General features: G+C 47.0%; 1 protein-coding gene across 7 annotated transcripts in view; it reads right to left on the bottom strand.

Annotated features, from left to right (window-relative positions):
- The window catches only part of ZNF532 (zinc finger protein 532), a 96,300-nt gene that overhangs the window by 28,000 nt on the left and 42,309 nt on the right, over positions 1-25,991 (bottom strand). For all 7 annotated transcript variants that reach the window (XM_037151956.2, XM_037151957.2, XM_037151959.2 and 4 more), the window contains 3 exons: positions 19,271-21,636; positions 8,748-8,929; positions 4,254-4,430 (listed from right to left, as the gene is read on the bottom strand). In XM_037151956.2, the coding sequence (XP_037007851.2) occupies positions 4,254-4,430; positions 8,748-8,929; positions 19,271-21,619 (2,708 nt within the window). In that variant the 5' untranslated portion in view covers positions 21,620-21,636. Of the gene's footprint in view, positions 1-4,253; positions 4,431-8,747; positions 8,930-19,270; positions 21,637-25,991 lie in introns of those variants that run through there.

The raw sequence follows: 25,991 nt of genomic DNA, 5'->3' as shown, positions 1-25,991 counted from the left end.
TCAGGTCACACCCCCATGTCCTCACCAGCTTCACCAGCTGTGACAAAGACATTCATTTCCTCATCGTGTGAAACAGCTGCACTTTTTAACCAGCCCAGGAACGTAAGTAGTTAAATAGCAGCAACTGTGTGAAAAATGTAATTATGTTGCAGATATATTCCAAGGACATGGAAAGACTTTAATGAAAATCAAAACAACCGGTAACGAGACTGTCACTATGTATGACGTCACATTTTTTAAAGGAGTGCAGAAATGATACAGATGGCATGTACCTGTCATCATCTCTGCAGGGTGACAATGTATGGATTCCTTTATTGTTTTGCTTGTCTAGATATTCTGTTTTGGTTTTTTTTTTCCCCTAAAATTAGCACAGAGCAATAAAGGGGAAAATAGCCTAAAGAAAAGAAGTAAGATTTACTAGGTAGGCTAAGAACGTTCTCAGGATTCTATTCTTACTTTTCCAGAAATAACTATGTCATGAAAAAAACACGGCACAGCTCACTTTACTCCTGCTACACTCCTCCGGAGCGGGGTTTCGTTTGGTTTGATTTGTTGCCTTCTAGAACTTAATAGCAAAGAACAGTATAAAACAGCAGAGAATGTATTTACGTGGGCATGTTTCAGAGGAATGGGTTGCTGGTGTTACATCCGAATTCTGCCCCACAAGTGGCTCAAAATATAAAGGCGAAAAGGTGGCACCAAGTGCACTAGATGTTGGAGGTTACGGATGGCAGCATGACAAGGACAGGCAGGCACAGGCACAGTGTGTCCCCAGTGGGACGCAATGAGAAGATTCGAGGATTGTCCTCCAAATGACAGGCCGGTGTCCCCAGCTGGGCGGCCAGGGACAGGAGAGGGGGAGAGACCCAGCAGCTGTCCCTGGTGGAAAAGCACTGACAAGACAGGACAATTCAACGTAAAATGGGCTCCTAGATAGAGTTTTGTTCCAGAAATTTCTATAAAGACAACCAACGGAGAAATGTCTGTGGGCTCTATGAGTAGACTGGATGGGAACGTGACCAATCCCGACTGGTGACTGGGATGGCGAGTGTCCTCACAGGAGCACGGCAGAAAACCCTGCCCTATTCACGTCTGGGCACCCCGGGGTTCCCCACTAGGAGAAAGACAGCTGCTGACAACTCGGGGATCTGGGTGAAGGGATGCGAGAGGGCTCAGGAGGCTTCTTCCCATGTTTCTGCAGGACAGAAACAATTACATGATAAAAGCTGGTGCTGAAGTTAAGGCAAAGCCCAAACAAACAGGACCCTCAGAGACATGGAGAGAACGTGAAGAGGGAGCCAACACAATGGAAGAACCACAGCAGCACACCCAGCGGGGGGGAGGCCCACGTGTGCAGAGTCTGACAGGGTGCAGTGCAGTCAGGAGACAAGCGAGAACTTGGTGTGCTGGGTTCCTGGGGGCGGGGTGGCGATGGCAAACCTACAACTGTGACTTAGTCCTAGACGTGACAGGAGTCAATGAGTATGGGAGCAACTAGCCCACAGCCAAGGGGGGAAGCAGTGGCGTGGGCGGGAAGGGGAAGAAAACAAAGAGACCACCAGAACCAAACACCCACACTCGGCTCCAACTTGTAGCAACCGAAACTCTCCAGAAGAGAGCGTGACACCTGAAATGGATGTGAAAACAAGTGGATAAAGAAAGGGTCCCGAGCTTTGCATTCACGACCACAAAACTCCTGCATCTCAAGTTGAACCCGGCTAGGTACAGAGCACCGTCTCAAGCACCATTCAGCCCCCATGCCTCGGCTGCCACTTTGCAGAGGGACAGGTACTGCGACTCAGATTAGGGAACAGGCTCAATGGGGTGGAAACCATGGTGACCCCACAGCCACGGGTCACATTCAGCTTCAGCCGGCTCCCAAGCCCTCTACCCTGCTGCTACTGCAATTTCACACATTTTATGCCTTAGGAACTTGTTTAAAAACTCCGTCTCTCTTATACGATTCTAAACTCTGGAGTTTTCATTTATCCACTCAGATACATTTAGAGCTGGCAAGTGAAAGGAAGGCCCAAAGCAGCAAAAGAACCTGCTGTTCGTCCAACATCAAGGAAAAGACAGAGCTGACCAGACACAAAACTGGGTCGCTGTAGAACTGTAATGGTCGTTGACAATGATCTCCAACCACCCAGTAAAGACCACAGCTATTCGAAGTTTCCTTTTCCCCAGTAGGAGAGCGTGCCTGGCGTTACCCTGGACAACAAGCTCTGGAACAACACTTGGCACTTGGTGACAGCGTATCAACATTTGCTAAAAGTCTGCTGTCATACTTTTCAAACTGGGGGGGGGGGGCAGGGCTTTATGGGAAGATTTTTCAGGCTGCCCTGTATTCTCTAAAGAAAATAGGAATGGGGGTTCTGTATTTATCTTTAAAAATTAATGAAAATCATCTGCATAGTTGACACATTTGCATAAAACCACCTGGTAATCAAATACTGCCAGATTTCAATGCCCAAAGCTCCACTGGAGTGGGCTACTGACTTGTTTCGGGCTAAGATAGAACAGAGATGGACTTAACGTCAAAGGGAGGCTTCAGGGTCACATGTAGCCGCACTGGCCCTCCAGCATGGCACAGGAAGGAGGGTGTGCAGGAGCCTGAACAGGGGATGGTGCCAGGGAAGAGTGTCCTGGAAGCACACTGCAGTACAGGCGTGACAATGACAGAGCCCACGGAGCAGCACGGGCGGCCACGGCCCGGCTGTGGGCGGGGCCTCCAGTCAGCCCGAATCAGCCTGGTAACTTAGTGTTCACTGGTTTGGGAGCTTTACTGCATCTGCGAATCTGTTTTGGTTTTAGAGTTAAAACCCAGCAATCGATGCCCATCTTCAAGCTTGGCACTTATTAAAGACCCATCTAGGAAAAAAACGTGGTATAAAAAAAAGTACTGGAATTACGTTCTCCTACACATTTGTCATAGCATTCAAATCTCCAAATAACTGTATCTCCAAATAACTAGTGCTCCAGACTTCACAGATATTTTGGCGAGTGCATTTTTATAACCTGAATAAAGAACCAAATCAAAAACTTTACTCACTGGAGGGAAATGACTACATTAGTGTCCAGAAGCCCCATGACCATGAACACTAAAAATTAACTACAATTCACTAATGTCTGTCTTCAGAACTAACACGCCAAATTGTGTATGGTCCCCTCCATTGTTGTTTGTCGCATTTGAGCATCTACAGAAATCAGAGTGAAGATCCTATTAGAATAAAAGTCCACACTATCATACTATTTAGGAAACAGAATCACTTCTGCACAGCTTCACCTGAAAACGTGCAGTTATGGGCAAAAGCACAACAGATATGAGGTGGCCAAACCAGCCGCACAGAATCCTCAAATTCCACGTGGACATAAATAATGCAGAATAAAAGGAACACAACCTCTAGCATCTCACCCGTGTCCTGCCTGTATCTCCTCGAGGGGGCAGGAAACTGTGGGAAGGAACTGTGGTTACAGGGCCCCCTCACGCTCTGGACATAGGGCTGTGTGCAGGGTAGGATTTCCAAACACATCACCTGGTTATTGTCACTCAAACCCTGGGACGTGAGCACTGCCCTCACTTGACAGGAGGAGACACAGAGACTGAGACAGGCTGAGTGGCAGCCCACGTCCACAGCCGGTGGGTGGGCGGTGGGATTCTGACGTGGGTGCCCACGCTCCCTCCTGTGCTAAGCCGCCTCTACTGCAGGCAGGCAGCCCATAATCACTGGCTGGAGCCCCACTTCATTACGAAAGACACAAAAAAGCAAAAGTTGACAAGATGAAGAGTGAGATTAAGGCAAAAATAAAATTTTTTTACTAACCAAGGACATATACTGGCAATGAAATTAAATTCAGTAACCAGCGCCTTAAGTTGACTTCATCTTACAAATGTTACTATGAAAAGAGTAACTATAAGAAACCATGGAAAAATGGAAGGATGACAGGCTTTTATCGTTTTCCTAGAACTTAGGAAAATCATCGTAAGAAAAAGGACAAAACTAATATACATTCACCTGCTTACTAAAAACTGGTTGGCAAGAGCATAAAAATAAAAAGGGACACTTTTGGACAAAGGTATCACTCAGAGAGGACAAAAGGTTCTGGGAGCTAAGAGCTGTGCCTCATCAAGCAGCAGAATCTGCCTGGTGGCACCCTTGTTCCTCCTGCCTTAAATGTGATCCCCCAGAACTCCTACCTCCTCGGAAGCACTCACACGGTAGCGGGGCAGCGGTCAAAGGCGCACGACTTACTTTGGCTCTCCTATCTTGATGCCCGGATGTTGTGTGTAGGCATGGGAGTGTGTGCTTGGGGCAGACTTAAACGCCATTGGACAAATAGGGCACTTGTAGAAGACTTCACAGTGAGAACCTTGAATGTGAGACTTCAGGGCGGCCACATCAGAGTACACAACATTGCAATGTACACATCTGTTAGGAAGATAAACACAGAGTCGTTAGCACGAGACCATTCAACATGTGTAACTTAACTGCGTAAAAACTGGGTAAAACGGACACATTGTAATAGCCCCTCTGGGTTGTCAATAGCTTCCTGGAAGTAGGTTTCATTTCTTCTAATGAGAGCAGACCATAATATTTTTTATGTATGTAGGAAGGAAGATCATGAAGAAGAAACATACACCTCTAATGGCCTGCCTTTTGAGCATTTTTAAAGTGTTTAGGATTGGATGTCCAGACTCCAGACTGTGGCGAGACCAGTGGGTCATGGGGGGCATCATCAAGGCCATGAACACAGCAAGACTAGATGACTCCTGGCTTTGGGGAAGACTCTCCTATGTGCCATTCAGACATTAGGACCCTGTGTTTCCTCCCCACCCCTCTACCCAAATAGTATTTCCAACAGAAGAGAGCTTTGCTACCCAACCCTCACGCCACCAGCAGAGGGGGGCACAGAGGAACAAGTGGGCATTGGCTCTCAAGCCAAAGTCACTTATTTCTGGTTCACACTGTTGTGGCTAATGCATCTGGAGGTTCTGGGGGCCCATCAGGTCAAGGTCAACCACCTATACTATACATCCTCTAAAATATAAATTGAAGTCCACTCTGATTTGTTTAAGAAATGACATGAAGAATAAACTTCTGAAAAATCAACATTTCTAAATGAATCGCCTGTCTACCTAAGCGCCTTTGTTCCTCGTTCAAACCTAGCCTTACAGAAACAAACTTCAAAATTTGGAGATACATCCCCCCCACCATCGTTAACACTCAAGAACCGTCAGCAGCACTGAAGAGTGTGTGTGACCCTCGGAGGACCTAGCTGTCCCTCCCAGTTTACGCCTGGCTATGTGAATGGGAACATGGACTTGAGGAATGAGGACCGCAGACAGGGCCGCCTTCCAGGGGGCAGTGCTCAGAGACTTCCGGATTAATCTAAGGTACTTCTATTCTTAGATCCCCTTCGGAATTCATGGAGAGGCTCCCAGAGTCTCAGAGGACTGGTGTGCTCAGAATGACATGTGTTCTATAAAGCATGCCTCGTGAAGCTTCGCAAGCATTTCATAAAAATTGTTACTAATGCATTAGGATTTTAAATGACTTAAAGCACAATGTTCAGCCGTGTACACACTAAGATCACTCAATAAAAACAGAATAATTAAGAAAAGCTCCCTGCCACCCCATCCTATCTACTTCTGTCTTAGGCAACAAAGCCACCCCAGCACACGGAAGTTATTTCGGGTTAACCTGAACCTGTACTCTCTTGAACGGGTTATTATCGATTGTCACTGGGCAGGTTGCTCATGTGTAAAATGACTTTTTTTTGTTTTAGTCCTTCCCAAACCTGGAAGCCTGTGATTCCTATGAAAGAAAAAGATTACATAAAACAAAAATAGATGGGTTACTAATGAAATAGAAGGACCCTCATGAGTCATCAACAAAATATTTTTCCCACCAAGGCTAGAAGGGTAGCGTTCAAAGGGCAAAAGACCAAGGAAGGGGTGAAAGGGACAAAGCACTCATTCTCTGAAGTCGCCTGGAGGGAGAGAAAGAGTTAATGCTCGAGAAAATAAACTGGACATTAAAGAATCTACAGCTAATGAAGGAGGTGGCTGAGGTTTGGTCCAATAAGCATCAAGGAGGCCAAAAGAAAACCCTCTTTAATGTAAGGAAAGAAAGAAGGAAATTTAAAAAAACTCAGGAAAGAGAAAGTTGTAAAATACCTGCTTGAAGTGGAAAGAAGTTTCAAGGGCAAGAAGAGGCTGATAGTGAATGTACGTTAAGACTGAGAGGAATCAGCCCTGGCTTGTGTAGCTCAGTGGATTGAGCACCGGCCTGTGAAGCAAAGGGTTGCTGGTTCTATTCCCAGTCAGGGCACATGCCTGGGTTGCAGGCCAGGCCCCCAGTAAGGGACACATGAAAGGCAACTACATGTTGATGTTTCTCTTCCACTCTTTCTCCTTCCCTTACCCTCTCTCTAAAAATAAATAAAATATTTTTTTAAAAAGACTGAGAGAAATCAGAGTTTGAAGGGTCACACAGCTTCCCAATGCTCCTAAAAATCAGTCTATTCCTATTTAATACACCTGAAATCCTTTATGTTCTCAGTATTGATCAAGTTTCTCTTTAATGTAAAAACTGTTTACAGTACAGAATCCTGGAATTCCCCTTTCTAGACTCAGTGCCAATAGGTGGTGAACCAGGAAAATTCAGAGAAATATTTGACTTTTACCAAATCAACCCGAAGCTACAAGCGACCCCCTCCTCATTATGTAGGAGACATAGTAAGATCAAGAAGAGAGAAAATGAGGCACCCTGAACCAAAAAGAGCCAAAGTAAAACATGCAAGCGGTTACAGAGACTCTTCTTCCTCAAAAACAAACAAACAAAATTAGAAAACATAAAGGCAGGGGAAATATGCAACACCAAGGGGTTGCTAAGCCCCAGCCAAATATTAGAGTGGATGTTTAAGACAGCAAGGAAAAAAAAAAAACTGCAGTCAAATTCTTTTCTATCATCTAGAAAGGTAAATGTGAACTTCAGAATATACAAACACATAATATTTTTACAGCTATGATAAGCCTCGTGTCTAGGGGGAAAAAACTCTATACTAAACACAAAAATTTTAGGTAAAATTCAAGGCCCCAAATTTAAGCAACTGTGTGAACTGGTGAAAAAGAAAAAAGAAAAAACAGCAGCAAGGGACTGCGGAGCCTTTGTTTCAATTTAGGAAAGAAACCAGGAATAGCTCAAATTATAGACGTCTTGCTTCCTGCAGTCATTCCAAACTAAGTTTACTTCCAATGTATTAGGAAAATAAGCTAGCATCTGAAGAACGTTTGGCATCTGTTAGGAGAAGAGTGCCCAGAAAACGCCGTAGGACCGCTTTCCATCAGTATTAAACAAAAGAGCCAGAAGAACCCGGTAATGAGAGCTTCTAAACCTGGGGTAAGGACCACTTCGACACTGTGCGCAGCTTGTGCAGAGGCAAAGGCACCTCCAGTGTGTACCTTCCCCCCTAAGCTCCCAGCAGGCATGCGTTTTGATGATTCTGTTTCACTCCCTAACATCCCAGCAGGGATGGAGGCAAGCGACTCACAGACAGGGCACCGTGGTGCTAGGGAGAACAAGTGGAGTGCCACAGAGTTAGTAGCAGGACTGGTACCCCAAACTCTGGTTTCTTAAGCTTCCAATCCCAAGGGTTTCTGCTAGGGATAGACCCCAATCCATTAAACGTTTGTGCATCACAGGCCTGGAGGCATGAGATGAAAATATGAAAAAAGTCTCTCTCACTGTCAGAAAATGGACAGAGCCGCCTAGGAACTGGTGATGCATTCACCTCAGTGTAACTGAAATGAAACTGTCAAATCACACCAACTGGACTTTCCTTTCATAAAACATTGTAACTGTATATTATAGCTTTAAAAAAAAAAATCACTGTACATTAAGTCTAACATGAAAGATACTAGGCAACCAAACACTTAAGTTTAAGATAAAACACAATACAGTAATACCTCTATTAACAAAGATACCGTGTATCAATGACAGGTTTTCTTGGTGGGCCCTTCACTGGGTCAAAATAGAAAAGGCACAGGAATGCATTTCAGAAGGTCACAGTGGAGAGTCAAGTTCAAGCACATCATCAATCGCTATTAGCTAAACTAACATTAGATTTGTCAGGTGTTGTACAAGACGCATCTGAGCATCTTTGGGGATGGTGAAAGGGGTCACAGTCAAGGTGTGTGAAGAGAGGGAGGAGCCTGGGCGCAGGTGATGGAGAAGAAGGAATGGAGGAAGGACACCTGGGGTAGTGGAAGGCTCTTCTACAAAGAGCAGTGTTAAGAAAGAACGTTCACTCAATCCGTCATTGCTCCAAAATAAAAGGAAGGAACCGCTGCACCCTTTCTGGTTTAGGGGAGAAGGGTTCAGAGGCACAGACATGCACGGTGTTCTTGCAGGGGTTAAAATGCAGAGGAAGACAATAAAGGTTTGCTAGAAAGGGTGCAGAAGAAGAGGCGTGAACAGTTGACCTACGCCAAACCTTGCCACATGCACACTTTGCCTGGAAGGAGGAGCTCCATGTACCCTCAGGTTCATGAGGATCAGAGGGCCGAGACCACGTGAAAGGAATCAAACAGATCACCTCCACCAGAAACGAGCCCAGTTCCCAGACGATGTTCATCGAGGTACCACCGTCCGACCCGGAACACCAGATGCACAGACCACTCGAAATGCTGTGCGGTTATTAAGTGAGCGAGCTTTATTTGCACGTTAAGCGAACGATATACTGACCGAAAACCAACTCTCCGCGTGTAGTGCAGACAGTTCTTGGTGACGTGGGTCTGGAAGTGCACCGACCTGCAGATGGCCCCGCACTCGGGGCAGGTGTAGGGAGATTTGTGCTGATGGATTCTCTGGTGGGATGCATAGCTGCACTGGTTGGGAAGCAGCATCTGGCAGACAGTGCAAGTCTTCTAGACAAACCAAAGGGGGAGACAGGGTTGGTCCTACGAAGTACTTTCTAACACGCACAGAAGCTCGGTTAAACCTCAAAATCATTACACAGCGGTCATTTCAAATACGACGATAACTGATTCTAAGCCCAAGGAAAAAGCAAAAATTGAAAGTTACATGTTCAATGGAAAAATCCCTTACTCTGTAAAATAAAAGTAATGCATACTAAGTAGTACAGGCTCATCCCAAAGTATGGAGAGAATGTCAGCTTTAGGTAGAGTTCCAATTTTGTTACCTTGGCATTTTGTTCATCGTAAAGGAGCGGTATCACACAGGTACTCTTGCAAATTTTGCAAGCAAATCGACATCCATGTACAAATACAAGTTTATGGGTATCTATGCTGATAAAAAAAAACTAAAAAAACTTGCTTTAAAATAATTTAAAAATTAGCTGGAGTCTAATCCAGTGTCAACGTTTTTTAAGTCCCTCCAGTTGTTGGAAATCAGAAGGACAGGAAAGCAAAAGAATGGCCACAGCAAACAGTTGCTCTTTTTTGCAGGTTCATTTGATCTTTAAATGGATGAACTGGACATTACCCGATTTATAATTAAAACCAAGGAAGTCAAGTTCAGGTACATAAATTTAGATAGTAAATTGAAACCTCATATAAAGCTTAAAATCTAGTCATATATAAAGATAAAATTAGGACTGAGATCCTCTTTGGAGAAGGCCCTACATTATTCACTAGCCAGGAAAAACTGAAACGCACTGTTTTCATCCCTTAGATGAAAGCACTAAACACGACATATTTTTAAAACTAAAAGTAAATATAAATGGAGGACTTACTGCTTTCATTCCAAAAATAAATCTAACATACCGTAAGTAAAATGTGTTTGAATACTATTTGGATATTCATGCAATAAATGACTACTATCTTCTAAAATGTACAATCTGCATTAAAGTCTGTTTTTTCAAAAGCCTCGAAATATAGACTCTTGAGATTTAAAATGATCTTTCATGTTGATGACAGAATTATGACATTTTTTAAAGATTTTTTTCTTTTAGCTTTTGAATTAAGCCCAAAAATTAAAGTTTAAACTTCTGAGTGACTCAGACTAAGAAAAATCAGAAACTCACTTGAAAATTCTTTTGTTTTTCTCCTGAAAGAACTAAAATACAAATTTTATCCCACAAAATGTTTATTATAATCACAGAATAAGAACAGTACAGGCAGCTTTAATGAGGTTATTTAGCATCATTAAAAAAAATAGCATTCCTTTTCTAGTAACAATATTCCAAAGGTTAAAACAAGCCACAACAAAGAAAACCAATCAACAGATTCGTTAATTAATTATAAGACCCTGCGGGCATCTACCTTATCACAAGTAATCATTTGTTTCTCTGAACTAAAGTCTTCTACTTTCACAGTCATTAATCCCAGGCAGTGAATTATAATAACTGAATTTCCACAAGCACCATAGACTGTCTTGCACTCACTTAGGAGTAAAATCAATATATTCTATACTACAGTGAAAACAAGTTTTATTTAGAGAAATAGTGATCCCATTTCACCATAAGCCAAGTGATAAACTAAGTACTCCAGATAAACACATTTAAATACAACATCTCGTTTCATTCTCAACATAATCTCTGAAGTAGAGAATGTTATGTGCATTTTACACATGAGGAAATCGGGTTTGGAGAAGTGAAGACAGGACCACAGCGGCACAGTTAGTGGCGTTAAGAGCCAGGATCTGAACTGGACTGTGACTGTGTCCAAGCCTGTGACAGAGTGCTCGTCAGAGGGGCGTCGGGCGGGGGGGGGAGCGGGTCACCAGGAATGAACAGACCGCAATACACAGGAGAGAAACGATTCACAAATACACCTGAGTGCCCACAATGACCAACACGTTAGGGTCACAGGTGACCCACTCTCTCCACAGCTGCGTCTCTGTAAAGCGAGGCAGTTCCACCGTTTTTTAACAGGGACAAACGAGGACAAAACGGGGGGTATCCGCAAAGGAGACAAAGCACATGTTCCATATGAAAAAACTTTTTACATGATCTCTCAAGATATAGATACTTCACAATACAAATACAATTCACAATGAATTGCTTAAATGTTCTTCCCTAGTAGACATTTTTACGTTTATAACACATATGTTACTGTATAAATAGCTATGAATGTGTTGATGGGTTTGAAAAGGCTTTGTTTCTAGCAGGTTAACAATAAAGTATCAAAATGATTCAATTCCAAATAGGTTTCATAAATTATTCAGCGCTCTTTAGGACAGAAATCTGTGACTGCAAAGACTGAACAATTTTTTTTTAGAGGAACAGGGTGGCCTAAACACCCACATTTCAATGCCAACCTCTCTCCTACCAGTTCTTGGAGAGGGAATTGTTCCCTTCATGATGGGCTGTGTGGCGGGGTGGTCCCCCAGACCCCATGGGGCTGGCTCTGTGACAGCTGGTGGCTGCCAGGACCCCCGGCCCGGGCCACGGCCACTGCCTGGCTACAGAAATGGGCTCACTGCACATCCACCGGCTGAGGCTACCCACCACCTCAGAGGCAGAAGTTCCATGAGAAAGTGGGCACAAGTACGGACATCAGCCCCCATGATGAAAACAGGGGGGTTCAGTCACGGGGGAATCGGGCCGCCTGAAGACCTGAGGTTCAGTTCATGTGCGTACAGAGGCAGAGACCTATGTACCCCCGCCATCTACTCCTCCACGGCCCTTTGTTCACCTGCGTCCACTCCTCGTGCCCACTCCGTTCTGAGAAGAGAGCATGCTGTGGGGGTGGTAGGCACTCCTCCTCCACCCCTGGCCACAGTGTTTAAACTCCCGTGAGCACAGCTTACCTAACTGCCCGTCACTCCTCCCTGCTCCTGAGAGGGTGGGGATGCACAGGGGTGCACCCCATTATAGCTTCTCCGGGATCCCTGGCATTTGTGGCCAGAACACACTGTCTCTGGATTTGGGGGCGTATCTGAGTAGAGGTGCAGGCCAGGGTGTCTGGGGTCTAAAGGAACCTAACTTTCCTTCCCTTTTTTTTTTTTTAAGTCTCGGAAACTGCAACTTATCTCCAAACTCAAACTCTCTACAAGTTGAGGCTATTTACAAAAGGAGAAAACAATTCAACAGGACAGTGCCTGCCTTTTGAATAGAAACAAGCGAAAGTACTTAACTGCTTTCAAGTGTCTTCTGACATTTTATTTGCATCGTCTAAAAAATGGATACACGTTTTCGGTATCGCAGTAACGAACAGCTAACTTCTACTCTAGGGGCAGACTCATTTGCGCAGAGAGCTGCTCCTTTTCCAAAGAAGATAGTACTTTTCCAAAGTCAGGAAACAGAAGAAAGCTATGGGAAAACAGAGCTGGAGTGTTATCCCGATCCACGCCTGACTGTTCATTTGTACTGTGCCTTCTCTGCCCCGCCCTGGCACCGCAACCAGTGCTCCCACTGCCACGCTGTGGGGAAGGGGGACAGGAGGTCAGGGGCACCTTCCGGCCCTAGGAAGGCTTCCGAGATGGCTGAGTAACAAGGAAAACAGTTCTGTGTGTTCCAGTGTAGCTGAGGGAGAAAGACAGCATGGGAAAGGCACAAGGGGGAAGGTGACAAAGGCTGGCAATATGTGAGTCAAGACAGCAGACATTTACGCTTAAATTTCAGAGACCAACAGCCTGAAACAGACTGGAACACTGGACCTTACGGTCCGAACACTGCTGGCTCCACAGTCAGCCCAGGTGGGAAGGAAACTGTTTCTGCCTCATGAGCAGCACGTTCCTAATCTTCTGTCTACAGTATAATTACCAAAAATAACAATTAATAAAGGATACCGGTTTGCTTTCCGGCGTACACTTTCATACGACCTCACAATAAGAACGGAGAGAGCATTTCATTTCAGAACTCCCTTCAGCGGGAATAAGCCAAAGCAAGAATCACAGCGGAAATCACTCGCCGTGCCTTTGCTCCCAAAGCTAGCTGGTTGTGGTGGTTTTTCCCTTAAGTCGTTCTGCAAAGGCAAAAACCCCTGATAAGGGCTGACAATGAGGTGAGCAAATTTTCAGAGAACAATACGGTCTATTTAGATGATAATCAAAGGTCATTGACAGTGGAATATAAACTGGGACGCGCCAGCCCTGACTGGTGTGGCTCAGCTGGTTTGGTTCAATCCCCAGTCAGGGCGCATCGCGTGCCTGGGACGCCTGGGCTGCGGGTTTGGGCCTGGGCTGAGGCATGCGAGAGGCAAAAAAATCGATGTTTCGCTCTCACATCAATGTTCTCTCCCTCTCTCTCCTTCCCTTCCCTTCAAAAATAAAGTCCTTAAAAAAAAAAAAAAAAACTGGGACAGACCTAGTCTGAACTGAAACTAAAATTAAGCATTTCAGAGAGCAGGACTGAAAACTATGAGTCATGAGCCTTCAGCTGGTAAAATGGTATTTCAGGTGGGCAAGGGAATTGCAATTGGCCCCATGGCTCCCAGAAGCTGCCTGTGCAAAGCATACCCAGAAAGTTCCTGAAAGCAAACTGAAGATGAGCACCAGTATAGGCAAGTCGCCGTCACCTGCACTCTTGAAGCTGATGGAGGCAGTCCTCGCACAACCCCTGCGGTCCTGCAGCTGTAAAATGCTGTGTGTCTACACCACGGGCACAGCCGAGGGGGGGGAATAATGAACCTGTGATAAGAAGATCTTGCCCTGAGCCCCTGGGCATCTGTGGCTTCCGGTGTAAAACAAAAGGGCTGCCCACAGCACCTACACCCTGACTCCATGGCTGATGGAGCCTGTACACCAGGAAGAGTGATTTCACCATTTAAAAGGCCACAGTGTGCTCTTCTGGCGTGTGCTTGGCTAGATTTAGTCATGCTCTGACAGAGAGGTGAAGTGACGACATTTCAATACACTGAAGTATCAATTATTGAAACTAAAGCTGCCAGCTCTTAGATACATTGTGGAGAAGAGGAAAACTTCTCTTGACCCTCCATCCGCTCCCTTTCTCACGGTGTCCCAAAGACTGTTCATCAGAGGTCAGAATCCAAACCCCCAACCAGGGCAGCTGTACTGGTGCTAAAAGTCCCGCGCCTGTGGGCCCCATTTCTGGTGCACCACGTGGTCCCATGCAGCTGGGAAGGGAAGTGGCCCCCGTCCACCCCCACAATGTCCCCATCTCGACCTCTCGCTCTGATGTGGAGTAAGCAGACAGACGCAGGCAGGGCAGAGTCTAACCTGGACCTCAGTACACACATATGGCATGGTCCCCTATCACATACCAGAGCGTGACAGAATTCCGTGATTCAAGCTTCAGCTAAACCATATATTCCAGCCCAGTCTTAGCAGAGACCTGTGCCAGAGGCCCTGCTGCAGGGACAGGTCTTCCTAAAGCAATCATGACTTTCAGAGACTGTCCACAGAACTTCTGCAGGGGGCGGAGGAGCGGCTGGCCAGGCAGAATTCAGCAAGAGCCACCGAGGCCTGCCTTCATCCCATGCCACACTGGCCACGGCTCAAGAGGCTGACCACGCAGGCAGAGGGGCCCTGGCACGGACAGCCACAGGCGATGTCACCAGAAGAGACCCCTCTGCTGGGTTCAGACACGCACCCTCGGAAAAACCTCGGAAAAATCTGGCCCACCATAAACGGGAGTCGGAATATAAGCAGGTGGAAAATGAAGGAAGATGGTGGCTGCATCGAACCAAGAGGTGGTTCCCAAGAGAAAAGCCGAGGCCTCCAGGGGGTGGACCCCACCATCATGAAATGGGGGAGGAGAGCTGGGCCTCGTCTTTTCACAGATGGGGCGAGGAAAGGGCGACCTGCACTTGGCAGTGGAGGAGTCTCTGACTCGGGAAAGAGAGCTGCCTTCCCAGGATGCCGAGGTCCAGAAACTACTGAGCATCGAGTGCCGAGGCCTCAGGCAGAGCCCGACAATATCGGAGTCTCTCCTCGAAAACAGCTACTTTCAGACACTTGAACAACAGAGTGGAACTTTCCTTCTTCCAGGAAGATGAACTAGAAGTCCTTTACGCGACTCCTTCCAAAGGGGCAGAGGCAATTCCATGAGGACAGAGGGCCTTCTGGACAAACAGCGTTAAAGGAAGAGGACACGCAGGGGCAGAAATGAGCCACATAAATAAACCTCAACCCAAGTCTCACTCCTTACACAAAAATTAGAACCCCAAATGGGTCATAGGCTTAAAAGTAAAACAGAAAACTACGGCCCTGGCTGGGTAGCTCCATTGGTTAGAGCACTGTCCTGATACACTTTGGTTGCAAGTTCAATCCCCAGTCAGGGCACATACAGGAAGTAACCAATGAGCGCATCAGTAAGTGGAACAACAAATAAAACTGATATTTCTCTTTCTCTGTCTCTTCCTCTCTCACATACTCTCTCTCTCCCTCATCAACCCCACAAAAATCAATAAATAATTTTTTTAAAAATTACAAAACTTTGAGAAAAAAACATAGGAGAAAAATCTCTGGATCTAGAACAGAGTTCTTAAGAGATGAACAAAAGCACAAGCTACGAAAGGAAGAAATTGAAAAACTGGATGCCAGCAAAATTAAAAACTTTTGCGCTACCAAAGACCTTTTAAAAAGTTAAAAAAAAAAAAAAAACAAGCCAAGTCTTGGGGGGAAAAAGACTGACAACCAACCACACGCCCAACAAAGGACTAGTATCTAAACTACATCAAGAATACTTACAACTCAGCGGTGGGGAAAACCTAATCCGAAAAGGGCAAAAGGCGTGAAGAGACATGTCACCAAAAGGACACGGAGATGGCAGATAAAAACACACAGGAAGATGTTCGAAATCATTAACTACTGGGGAACCACAAACTACAACCACAACACATTCTCTCTCTACACCTGTTGGAACAGCTGAAACATAAAAGGCCACCAAACGCTGACGGGAGACACAGAAACACACCAGACCACCCACACAACGGCTCATTGGATGGAAAACAGGACTACCGCTCTGGAAAAGGGAGTTTTTAAAAGATATAAATATGCATTACCAGACGAGCCAGCCATTGCGCACTGGGGCAGTTGTCCCAGAGGAACGAAAACCTGCTGCATTCATGCGAAAGCCGGCACACAAGTATTAGAGCACCGTGACCCGTTAACAGCCCCAAACTGGGAACAGTGTAGCCACCCGTCCTTCAAAGACCAAACCCGGGCACCACCGCAGAATGGAATCACTGTTCAGCAAGAAAAAGGAAAAACTTTTGATACATGCAAGAAGGTTGACACATGCAACCACCAGAGGATGATGCAAGTGAGAAAAGCCAAGGCCAAGAAGAGGTTTAATTTTAAAATGGCATGACTTGAGAAGGAAGTCCCAGACATCAGCACAGGACCCTTCAGCACTATCCGGTGAGACTTGAAAATCATCAGGGTAACTGCAGGGACACACTGGGCAGCAGAAGGGGAGCGAGGGCCACCCCTGCTGCCGGTCAGGGAGGGAGCGCACCTTCCTCTGGTCCCAGTCAAGTCAAAAGCTGGAAGGCAACAAGCAAGCCCAGCTCAGGCTTGCTAGGGCCCTGAGGTCACACACTTGAACCTTCAGGATCACCAGAGGCAGTGGGACCAGTTCAGGAGTCCATGTGGATGGTTCTCAAACTGAGGCCGCTATGCAGGCCTGGGGAGCCCTGCCCCGGGGAGTCCTGGGAAAGCTGGACAAGAAGCGGGAGCTGCAGGTGTGGGGCTTCCACGGCCCTGGGGCCCCGTTCTAGGAAGGACCGCCGGGTGTGAGCCTCGAAGAGCTGCTCCACTCTTTCTCAGTTAACCAGTGACTTTCCGAGAAGGTGAAGGTGAAGGAGAAGCAGAAGTTGTACATACACAAATATCATCAACAACAGGGGGAAAAAAGCGCTCAGGAAAGACTGGTACCCGGTGTGCCATTGGTTCAACTTCTAAATTTAGTAAGGAGACATCGAGTGTTTAAGTGCTGTTCACAGAGAAGAAACATAAGTGGATTCTTTCCCCCAGCTGAATTTAAGTTCACAGACTGTGAACTAGCCAATGGTCTTGTGAATGGCAAACCGGAGAAGCTAAGATAAAGAATTTTCTCTCTTCTTCCCACTGTTCTTCCTGTCTCCAGCCCACCTCCCACCGCCATCAGTCCTGATGCCACACCAGGTGACATGGGTGGGCAAGGACCGCCCCAACCTTTGCTACCTTGGAGACTAGTCCAGCCGACAGTCATAGGCTCCCGCCAAGCCCCTGTACTATGGAAGCATCAGAGGTGGGGTCAGTGTAACTCAGCATGCTGGACAAGGGACAGTCCTTCCACAAACAGCTGGCACAGGCTGGGCTGCTGAGTAAGAGGCCAGGCCGCCTGCCGGGGTCTGCACAAGAACCCCCTGGCTGAGTGTGAAAAGAACGGGAAACTGTGGAGGTGTTCTGGGGTAGATCTCAGTGAGAGAAGGGGGGACAGGAAGAGTGTACCACGGGGCACGTTTATGTTGCCAGCCCTGTGATGCCTGGATACCAGCCACTGGAGCTTGCCAAACAGATTCTCTTCTCTCACGCTTAGCTGAGAAACAGAATAGGGGAAGAATGTCTGGCTTCATGCTTATTTGGCCCTAGAGTTATTGTATGCTTGGCCATGACTCACTGCTGGGTATTCCAGGTGAGACAGGGGAGCTGCGCTATATCCTTGACCCAGCACAATGCAAAAGTCAAGGCAAAGAAGCAACCACACACAGGAAACGATGCTAACCTCCTTCTCTGATGAAAAGAGACTCGCCCCTGTTTGACCCTAGCTTGGCTACTGAGCCTAAACAGTTAATAGAGCCCGAAACTAGGGTAGTATGGGAAGAAGGAAAATTCCCACCTTCCTGCCCATGTCCTTCCTCCTTGCCAGAGCAGGAGGGATCCCATGCAGAGCAGCTCAAGATGCCAGATACTGACCAGCGCACAGGAGCTAGGACCGGGTGGGAGAGCCTGTGGAAGCCAGGCCACACAAAACACCAGTGGGTGGGGAAACAAGGCAACAAAAGAAATGGAACTAAAGACATGGGTGGTTTTCCTTGAAGATGGAAAGAAATACTGCCCTTTTGCTGGAGTGGGGACAAGATAAGAGGGCACACCCATACAGAGCCCAGTCACTGTCCCAAGGACACGCTGGAAAGACGACATAACCACTGCCTTCTTGAACTTGTTGGCTACTTGAATCTTTTTGAGTATTTTATGATCCAAAGCCAATGAAACATTGAACATCCAATACTGTAAGAGTGCTTTCTAAACTCCTTATCGCTTCCATTTCCGCTAAACTGAAAACCCAAGAGAAAAAAAGTTATTGAGTTATGCTTAATCTTCTGTTCCCCAAAGTCAAAATCCTGCAAAGAACTTAGTCGTTGCCCTTGGGGATCTATCAGGGGGATATTGGAGTCAAATAAAAGAAGAATCGGTTTACCACTCGGTCTTCACAAACAGAAGTTTGAGTCTGACTGAGTACATTAGCCCAAACCAGTGGCCCCTTCCAAGTTCATATGTTTTCTGGTTTGGATCATAAATCATATGATCTCTCTAAGCTCAAATATGTTTCATTCAACATGTCCAGCTACTCTGGATGACAGAGTATCATGTTATTTGTAAAACACATTTATCTCTTAGCTGAAAAGTGGCCTTGTGAAGAAAGGCCGTGATAGCGATAAAAGCTGACTGGTGCCTGTTGCGAAATGTATTTCACCCATATCAACCTAGGCTTCACTGAAACAGTAACAACAAAAAGGCTGCAAACAAGCGCAGAGGTATCGTATTTAAAGCAGGTGGGTTTTCCACCTGTAGCTGAAATTCACTGTAGTAAAGTGTATTACTCAATAGAATTCAGGACCAAGTAGGCAAACCATAAAATGGGTATGAGTCAGGTATGCTTAACTGCAAAAGAAGAATAATTGTAAATAAAAACAGGAATTTTTTTAAATACCAAAATTGTCCCTAATAATTAAGGAACATCGGTTATATACGTAGCCCGACTTGAACGCTTAAGTCAATGGGACGATACTGATATGGGCTGGATGTCAGACTCCTTGTATCTATTCCAATGATCCAACAGCTGAGAAGTCCGTGACTTACCCTAAGTCTAAGGTGCTGTGACTCAGCTAGTACGTAGAGGTCCTATCCATCTAGAAGAAGCAGCTACCCCCCAAAATTCTTAGTAAAATTCGTATTTCCGTACTGATCTGTCCTACGGAAACGACCCTTCCTCCCTCGTCTACGCGCATACACACACACCCCCGCCCCCCCCTTCCGGGTAACTGAGCTCCCACCCGTAAAAGCGAGGGCATGGCATACAGCACTCATGTCTACAGATTCATCACCGAAACACCAAAATGTAAATGATACTCTACTTGTCCACTCGTATCTGCAGCCTGCTGGAAATGCGTGGCCAGCGACGTCTCGTCCTGGAAAACTTCGTTGCACTCCAAACATTTCAGACTATGCCTGCAGAGCTTGGATGGGTCTTCGTCCAGAGGCATAGCTGGAATGATGGGTGTGCTGGAAGGAGCGGATATGACGGTCCCAGTTATACCAGACTGAATTTTGGTGACAGTGTGTGTGCCGGCCCCCACGGAGCCCGGCAGCGCGGAAGATGAAGCCGAAGTATTGCTGGACGGAGAAACGATCATCTGATCTGCGGGGACGGGCTTTAAGATCAGGTGGGAGCACTGCATCACCACCCCCTTCTCCTTGTGCCCGCGTGCATGGGAAAGGAGGCTGCACTTGTTGTAAAAAACGAGGTTCTTTGTACAGTGGTTACACGTCACTTCGATGCGCACGCTGCGTCGGTCGTAGTGTTGAGTCAGACTCTTTTCAAGAGCAAAGGAGTCGCCACACTCCAAGCACTTGTACCCGCGGGTCGGTAACGTGATGCCTGCATTAGCAGGGGGACTGAGGTTGGGGATGTAAACTGGGACGGGGTTGACACTGCTCAGCACCTTGTTGAAAGCTTCCACCACAGAGCTCTGCAGGGAGGACACCACCTGGACTCGAGACACCTTTTTGGGTGGCTGCGAGGCTGCTGCATTGATTATTGCCTGCTTGATTTGCTGCTGAGGTTTGGTGAGCACTTGGCGGAGCTCAGAGGTGGCCTGGGCGCCCTGAGGCAGAAGGTTAAGGTTGGCGAGGTGCACAGTCTTTGGCACGAGTTTGGCATTGGCCAGGCTGGATGCCGGCACCACGACGGTTTGCTGCTGGATGGCGTTGGCAGCTTTAATGATGGCGCTGCTGGCGCTCTGAACAGACGCAGCAGATATGACCGTGGCTTTGACCGTCGTGTTGTTAGCGAGCTTCAAATTGATGACTTGAGAGCCCGCCGTCTTCACAGCAGACACTGGGAGGAAGGCAGTTGCCACAGGCTTAATAGTGACCTGTTTGGGGGTCAGCTCTGCAGGGGCAACTGCGTTGGTGACCATGGCAGACTGCAGAGGTGCTCTGGGGGGAGAGGAAAGAACAGCAGCGGAAGTGGGAGATGACAGAAGTGATGTCACTGATGCCACCATGGGCCCCGTCTGCTCTGAAGGCTTTTTTCCAGAGTCAAGATCGACTTCTGGCAAGACCCTTGTCACTGTTCTCTTTATTTCCCCAGATGATGTTTTAATAGTTTTGATGCGGACTTTGGGAATTGCTGGTGTCGATCCTGCAGGGGACGATGGAGATCCCTTGCTACTGTTTTCACTTGAAATGCTCCTGGGGCTATCTGGCTGCTTCAGGGACACCTTCTTTGTCCCATCGATGAGACTCTGGGACTCAGGAGACTTCTCAATGGCTCTAGGACTATCATTTACTTCTTTTGGTAATGGAGAGGAATCCCCTGCATTGGTCACTGGTTCTTTACAGGAGTCGGAAGCAGCCTTTTTAGCACTAAGAGCTGCGATGGCAGCTATACAGGAAGAAAGCTTGGAGGATGGCTTTGACCTTGACGGGGCCAGGCCTCCAAGGGAGAGGTCATTCTTCTCGGAGCCCAGTTTCCCGTCATGGACCCTATTTTCAAGCACCTTTTCAGAGTTTTCCTTCAATTTATCCTCCACTTTTCTGACTTTGAAAGGTTCATAAACACTCAGATTTATAGAATTTGTTTCTGTTTCTCTCTTGACGACTTTGTTTTTATCTACATTGCCTGAAACCGAGATTCCAGTTTTGCTTAAGTTTTCCCCTCCGAGCGCCTTCATTTTATCATAGTCCTGTTGCTGGGGAACAGACCCCGTCAACACGTTCGACCTGAAACCGGAACGCACTTCCTCTTTGTCAGGGGGGTCGTCCACCTCGATCTTCTCGTCATCGTCAAACTCCTCAGCACTTGAGATGGGGCTGAACTGGCTGAAAGCCGAGTCTTTTAAAGTCACCTCTGAGGCAGGCGGGTCTCCTTTCAAGGACTTCGATCCATCTTTACCGTAACTGTCGAGAGAGGACGCCGCGAGGAACCCGTTATGCAAGCCGTTGCCGGTGGGGTTGTGGCCCTCCTTCTCGGCCCCCTCGGAGGAGTCGATGTTGCGAACGTTCTTCACAATGACGCTGACGCCCACGTCGGAGGACGAGGGCGTGTGCGAGTCCTCGTCCCCGTGCGCGTTGGGCTTGACGTGGCTCTCCTGGTCGTCATGTCCCGATTCGATCGCGGCTTTCGGGTCGACCATGTCTGGGATGTCAAATGCGGCCAGGAGGTCGTCGAAGTCTGGGGTCTTCATATCCCCCATGGTCATGAACTTGTTCAGATAGCCTGTTAAACAAACAGAAATAATCGCATCAGCAAGTGGCACTTTGTAATGATAGGATAAATATCCCTCTTAACGATTTGCACTAATGCAGTGATGATTACCAAGAGCAGCAAGTCAATGAACTGCACAACTATTGTAACTATGGAATTCTGAATAGAAGTGAGCAAACATCCAGAAATATATACATAAGACCTTGGTAACTATAGCTTCAAAGTGCCATACACAGCATGATCTGCGTGGCACCTCTCTGATGAGAATGGTAATGAGCAAAGCTGTTAGCTTAAGAAAGGCAGGTTTTGGTGTGACATCTAGAAACTTTGTCGTTTGTGACTGGATTCATCACACTGTTTTCGCAAAAAGCTACTTCCAAACACATTTTGATCGTGACAGCATTTATTTCCATTGGCAAAATTATCAGTATGATAGTCACCAGCAGATTCAGGACATCAAAAGAAATAGTTAAAACACACACACACACACACAACCAATCACAGCCTTGGCTAGTGTGGCTCAGTGGTTGAGTGCTGGCCTGAGAGTCAAAGGGTCACCAGTTCAATTCCCAATCAGGGCACATGCCTAGTTCTCGAGCCAGGTCCCCAGTAGGGGGCGCATGAGAGGCAACCACACACCAATGTTTCTCTCTCTTCCTCCCTCCTTTTCCCTCTCTAAAATAAATAAAATATTAAAAAAATAAAACAATTACAGGTAACCATTTACCCATAGAGGAAATAAGCATCCCAACCCATCATGGCACAGCTACTATTAAGTTCCACTTGGGATTTATTCTAAAATTCCCTAAGCAGCTGATTCCATCAGTTTTTATTTAATCCTAATTGTCTCTATTTTTTTTTTCATTGTGAGAGGCTGCGTTTAGCCTCGGTGAATTTTTTTTTTAATTGATTATGCCATTACATTTATTCTATTTCCCCCCCTCCGTTCCCCTCCACCCTGCACACCCCTCCCCCCTAATGGTCTCTATTATGTTAGGGGGGAAACGCCATCCTGGCAGACAGCGTAACATGCCTTCCCTGTCCCACCCACCCCCATCCCAGTTCAGCAGTTTTAGTGGTCAAGGTGACACAGAGCTGTTTCCTGATTACCACACATGCAACACAGCTAGACAAGTGGCTGTGGCAGCGGAGCAAGACCCCGCCATAACATTAATCTCGGTGTGCAACCACCTGGGCCGCAGCACGGCAGAGCCCGGGAGATGGAAGGCCCCTGTTTCACCCGAGCTAGATATAGATGGAGAACGTTCATGCCCACAAAGTCTTGGACATTAGGACCATTTTAGAAAAATGGACAGTCACTATTAAAGACAAAGGATATATAAATACAGGAAATGCTGGGGGCCTTGAAAGGGTGCCCTTGACCCCACCTGCAGAGGATGTGTGATCGGGGGGTGCAGATCAAACTTCCACTGTGGGAGTGAAGTCTGTCCTCCCTGAGTCCCCAGAGCGCACCGTCTTATGCTCCCGTTAGACCCTGGGAGGCACTGCAGTGTGTGTGCTCGTCTCCTCTTCCCTACCTGCCTGTCAGCACTCACCTTCACACTGTCGACGCCACATAACTACCAGGCCATGAGTCAGGGGCCGGAATGCTGGGCTTCTAACAGAGGGACGGGCCAGAGCCAGCTCTGAGACCCCAGGGAGTAAGGGAATCTCTTTGGGTCAGTTCCTTCCTTGCTTACTACAGGGAGGGAGGCGAGCAAGCAGATGGGAAGAGAAGGAAAGAGAAGAGAGAGGATGAAAACAGGAAAGGGAAGAACAAGAGGCAACACTCCGTGTCAGAAGGGAGGTAGAGAGGATTACAGCTGATTTTTGGCAACTTTCAATGGAAAAATTAGCCTAACTGGTTTGCAGACACATATTCTTAACCTCTTTCTCCTTCGAGTTTCCTGTTATTATTCCTTCTTTAAATCTGCTTTAAATCACTAAGAAGTGGTCTTCCACACTTTGCTGATGGATTTACTAATTTATTTTCTTGTAAGATCTGTCAAAGGTCACACATTCCTAAGGAAAGTACCCAGGTCCAGGCTGAACTGTCACTGGGGTGACCACGTACCAATGAGAACTCAAACCACAAATCCGTTGGCAGCTGCTGGGACACCTTCGGCACATTCACCCTGGGGCATGGCCAGACACTTCTAAGAATTCCGTGGGGCCTAACTACTGTGGAAGGTGAAATAAACACAGTTCAACAGGAGCTAGAGGGGAAAAACATCGCCTCCCGTTAACATATCTGTTAACACAGATCTAAAGAAGCCCACGAGCTTTTCTCTAAACGGTTTACTTCCCTTAGAGAAAAGCCCCATAGCCAGTCTTCTCTCAGACGGGTGCCTGCAACCAGAGAGAAGAATGTATCCCCAGCATCGAACCACAGCTGAGACAAAAGGAGCGGAGAAAACTAGACAACACTTCTAAGCTCATGTCGATGTAAAAATACTGTACAAGAGTAGAAGTTTGTGAGGATTTTTAATGGATTTTATTTATTTTTAGAGAGAGGGGAAGGGAAGGAGAAAGAGACGGAGAGAAACATCAGTGTGTGGTTGGTTGCCTCTTGAGCACCCCCTCCTGGGGACCTGGCCCACAACCAGGCATGTGCCCTGACTGGGAACAGAACTGGCAACCCTTTGGTTCGCAGGCTGGCACTCAGTCCACTGAGCTACACCAGTCAGGGCAGGGTTTTCTCTTTAAAATGAAGTTGCACATTTAATCTGCAAAATATGGGGAACGAACACTGCATCTATCAGATAATATGTCTACTTTAGGTCCGCCTACTTAGGATTCATCCTTGAATGTCACCACTTCCACGTGTAAGCATCACACTGCGGTTCCAAATCGAACACTGACAACTGCGGTTAGCACAGCATCCCTGTGGCCCGTCTTCACCAACTGCGGTGATGTGATCCAAGTGGGGGTATTCCTGTTTTCAAAGAACTCGGGACACAGAATCAAGAGTCACTCCCAACCCCCACCATCAGGGCTGAAGGTGGGCTATTTTCCTTTTTCATCCTCTTCTGAGGACATTTTTTTTCATTGTTTTTAGGGAGAAAGGAAGGGAAAGAGAGGAACATCGATGTGAGAGAGAAACATTGATTGGTTGCCTTTCCATATGCACCCCAACTGGGGACCAAACCGCAACAGGGTCTGTGCCCTGACCAGGAATCGAACCTGTGACCATTCCCAGTCCATGGGACAAAGCTCCAACCGACCGTGCGACACTGGCCAGGGTAAAGGTGTTTTTTCTTAATGCCACAACCTATTCACAGCTTGTACCGGGCTCCGGAAGTCACAGTGGACTTGGGCTCCTAAGTGCCTCCATCCTCTCTTTTTACAGCTACATGGGATGTGTCATCTGGCCTCCCTTTATGCAAACGACCTCATCCAGTTTCACATCACTCATCCCAGAGGGCCATCGGCTCAGGAGCAAAAAGATAGTGAGACAGTTCAAACACTCGTCCAGGTAGGTCCAAGACACAACCACGGGAAATGCTAAAAGGTGGCCACATGAAACCCTCAACGATTGGCAGTTCAGGTGAGCAGTGCGACAGCAGATATTCTTTTGAATACCTGGAAGATTAACGCGTGACTCTCAGTATCTCCTTCTCCCGTTTACACAGTGGGGACCTGCCTGACCTGTCCATGCACAAGTGCCCCAGAGCAGCTAGTAAATCCTGAGTCACCACCCTGCTCTTATCTTCTCCTACCTGCCCAAGTGAAGCAGCGTTAAGGCTGGGGAAATACCAGCCTGCAAACCCCCCAAGGGGTGAGAAGACACTGCTGATTTGGGGGCAACTCCTTCTCTGTAGTAATCCAGCTACACAGCCTGCTGTCTCGTGTCTCCGTATCCCCTTGTGCTTTCTCCTGAGGGTGGACCAGTGAGACACCCCTCGAGGTAAGAGGGAACCAGCGGTGGTTTAGAAAGCCGTGAGTCAGCCATTCGCGTTCACCTGGTGGAATCCTGACTCCACATGGAAAATGCACGACAAGCATAAAACACTGAGCCCAGGGGGGCCGTCGGCCGCACGTCACTCTGCCTGAAACCCAAGATCCCGCGTGGGGGTGGCCCCGCCTCTCAGGGTTGTATATTTAATGTAACAAACACCCCTCTCCGTAACTTCACACTTCTTTTTTGGTTTCTAGAAATGTTTTTCATACCCACAATCACATCGTCCTATTACCCATTACCTTCCCACATTTGGGAAGATGAGAACAAAGTTTCCACTCGGAGGGAAAAATGTTTTAACTCTCACTTCATTGCTCAGTTATACGAAGTACAAGGAGAAATGTTTATGTCTGCAAGGTTTCTTCATTTTCCCCTAATTTCTAAGTGCCACTCTTTTAAAAATAGATTC

Source organism: Artibeus jamaicensis, unplaced genomic scaffold, assembly GCF_021234435.1.
Source record: "Artibeus jamaicensis isolate MK-2021 breed Jamaican fruit bat unplaced genomic scaffold, CSHL_Jam_final contig_354, whole genome shotgun sequence".
Lineage (NCBI taxonomy): Eukaryota > Metazoa > Chordata > Mammalia > Chiroptera > Phyllostomidae > Artibeus > Artibeus jamaicensis.
The sequence above is the reverse complement of the archived record's forward strand: the minus strand, read 5'-3'. Positions and strand labels throughout refer to the sequence as shown.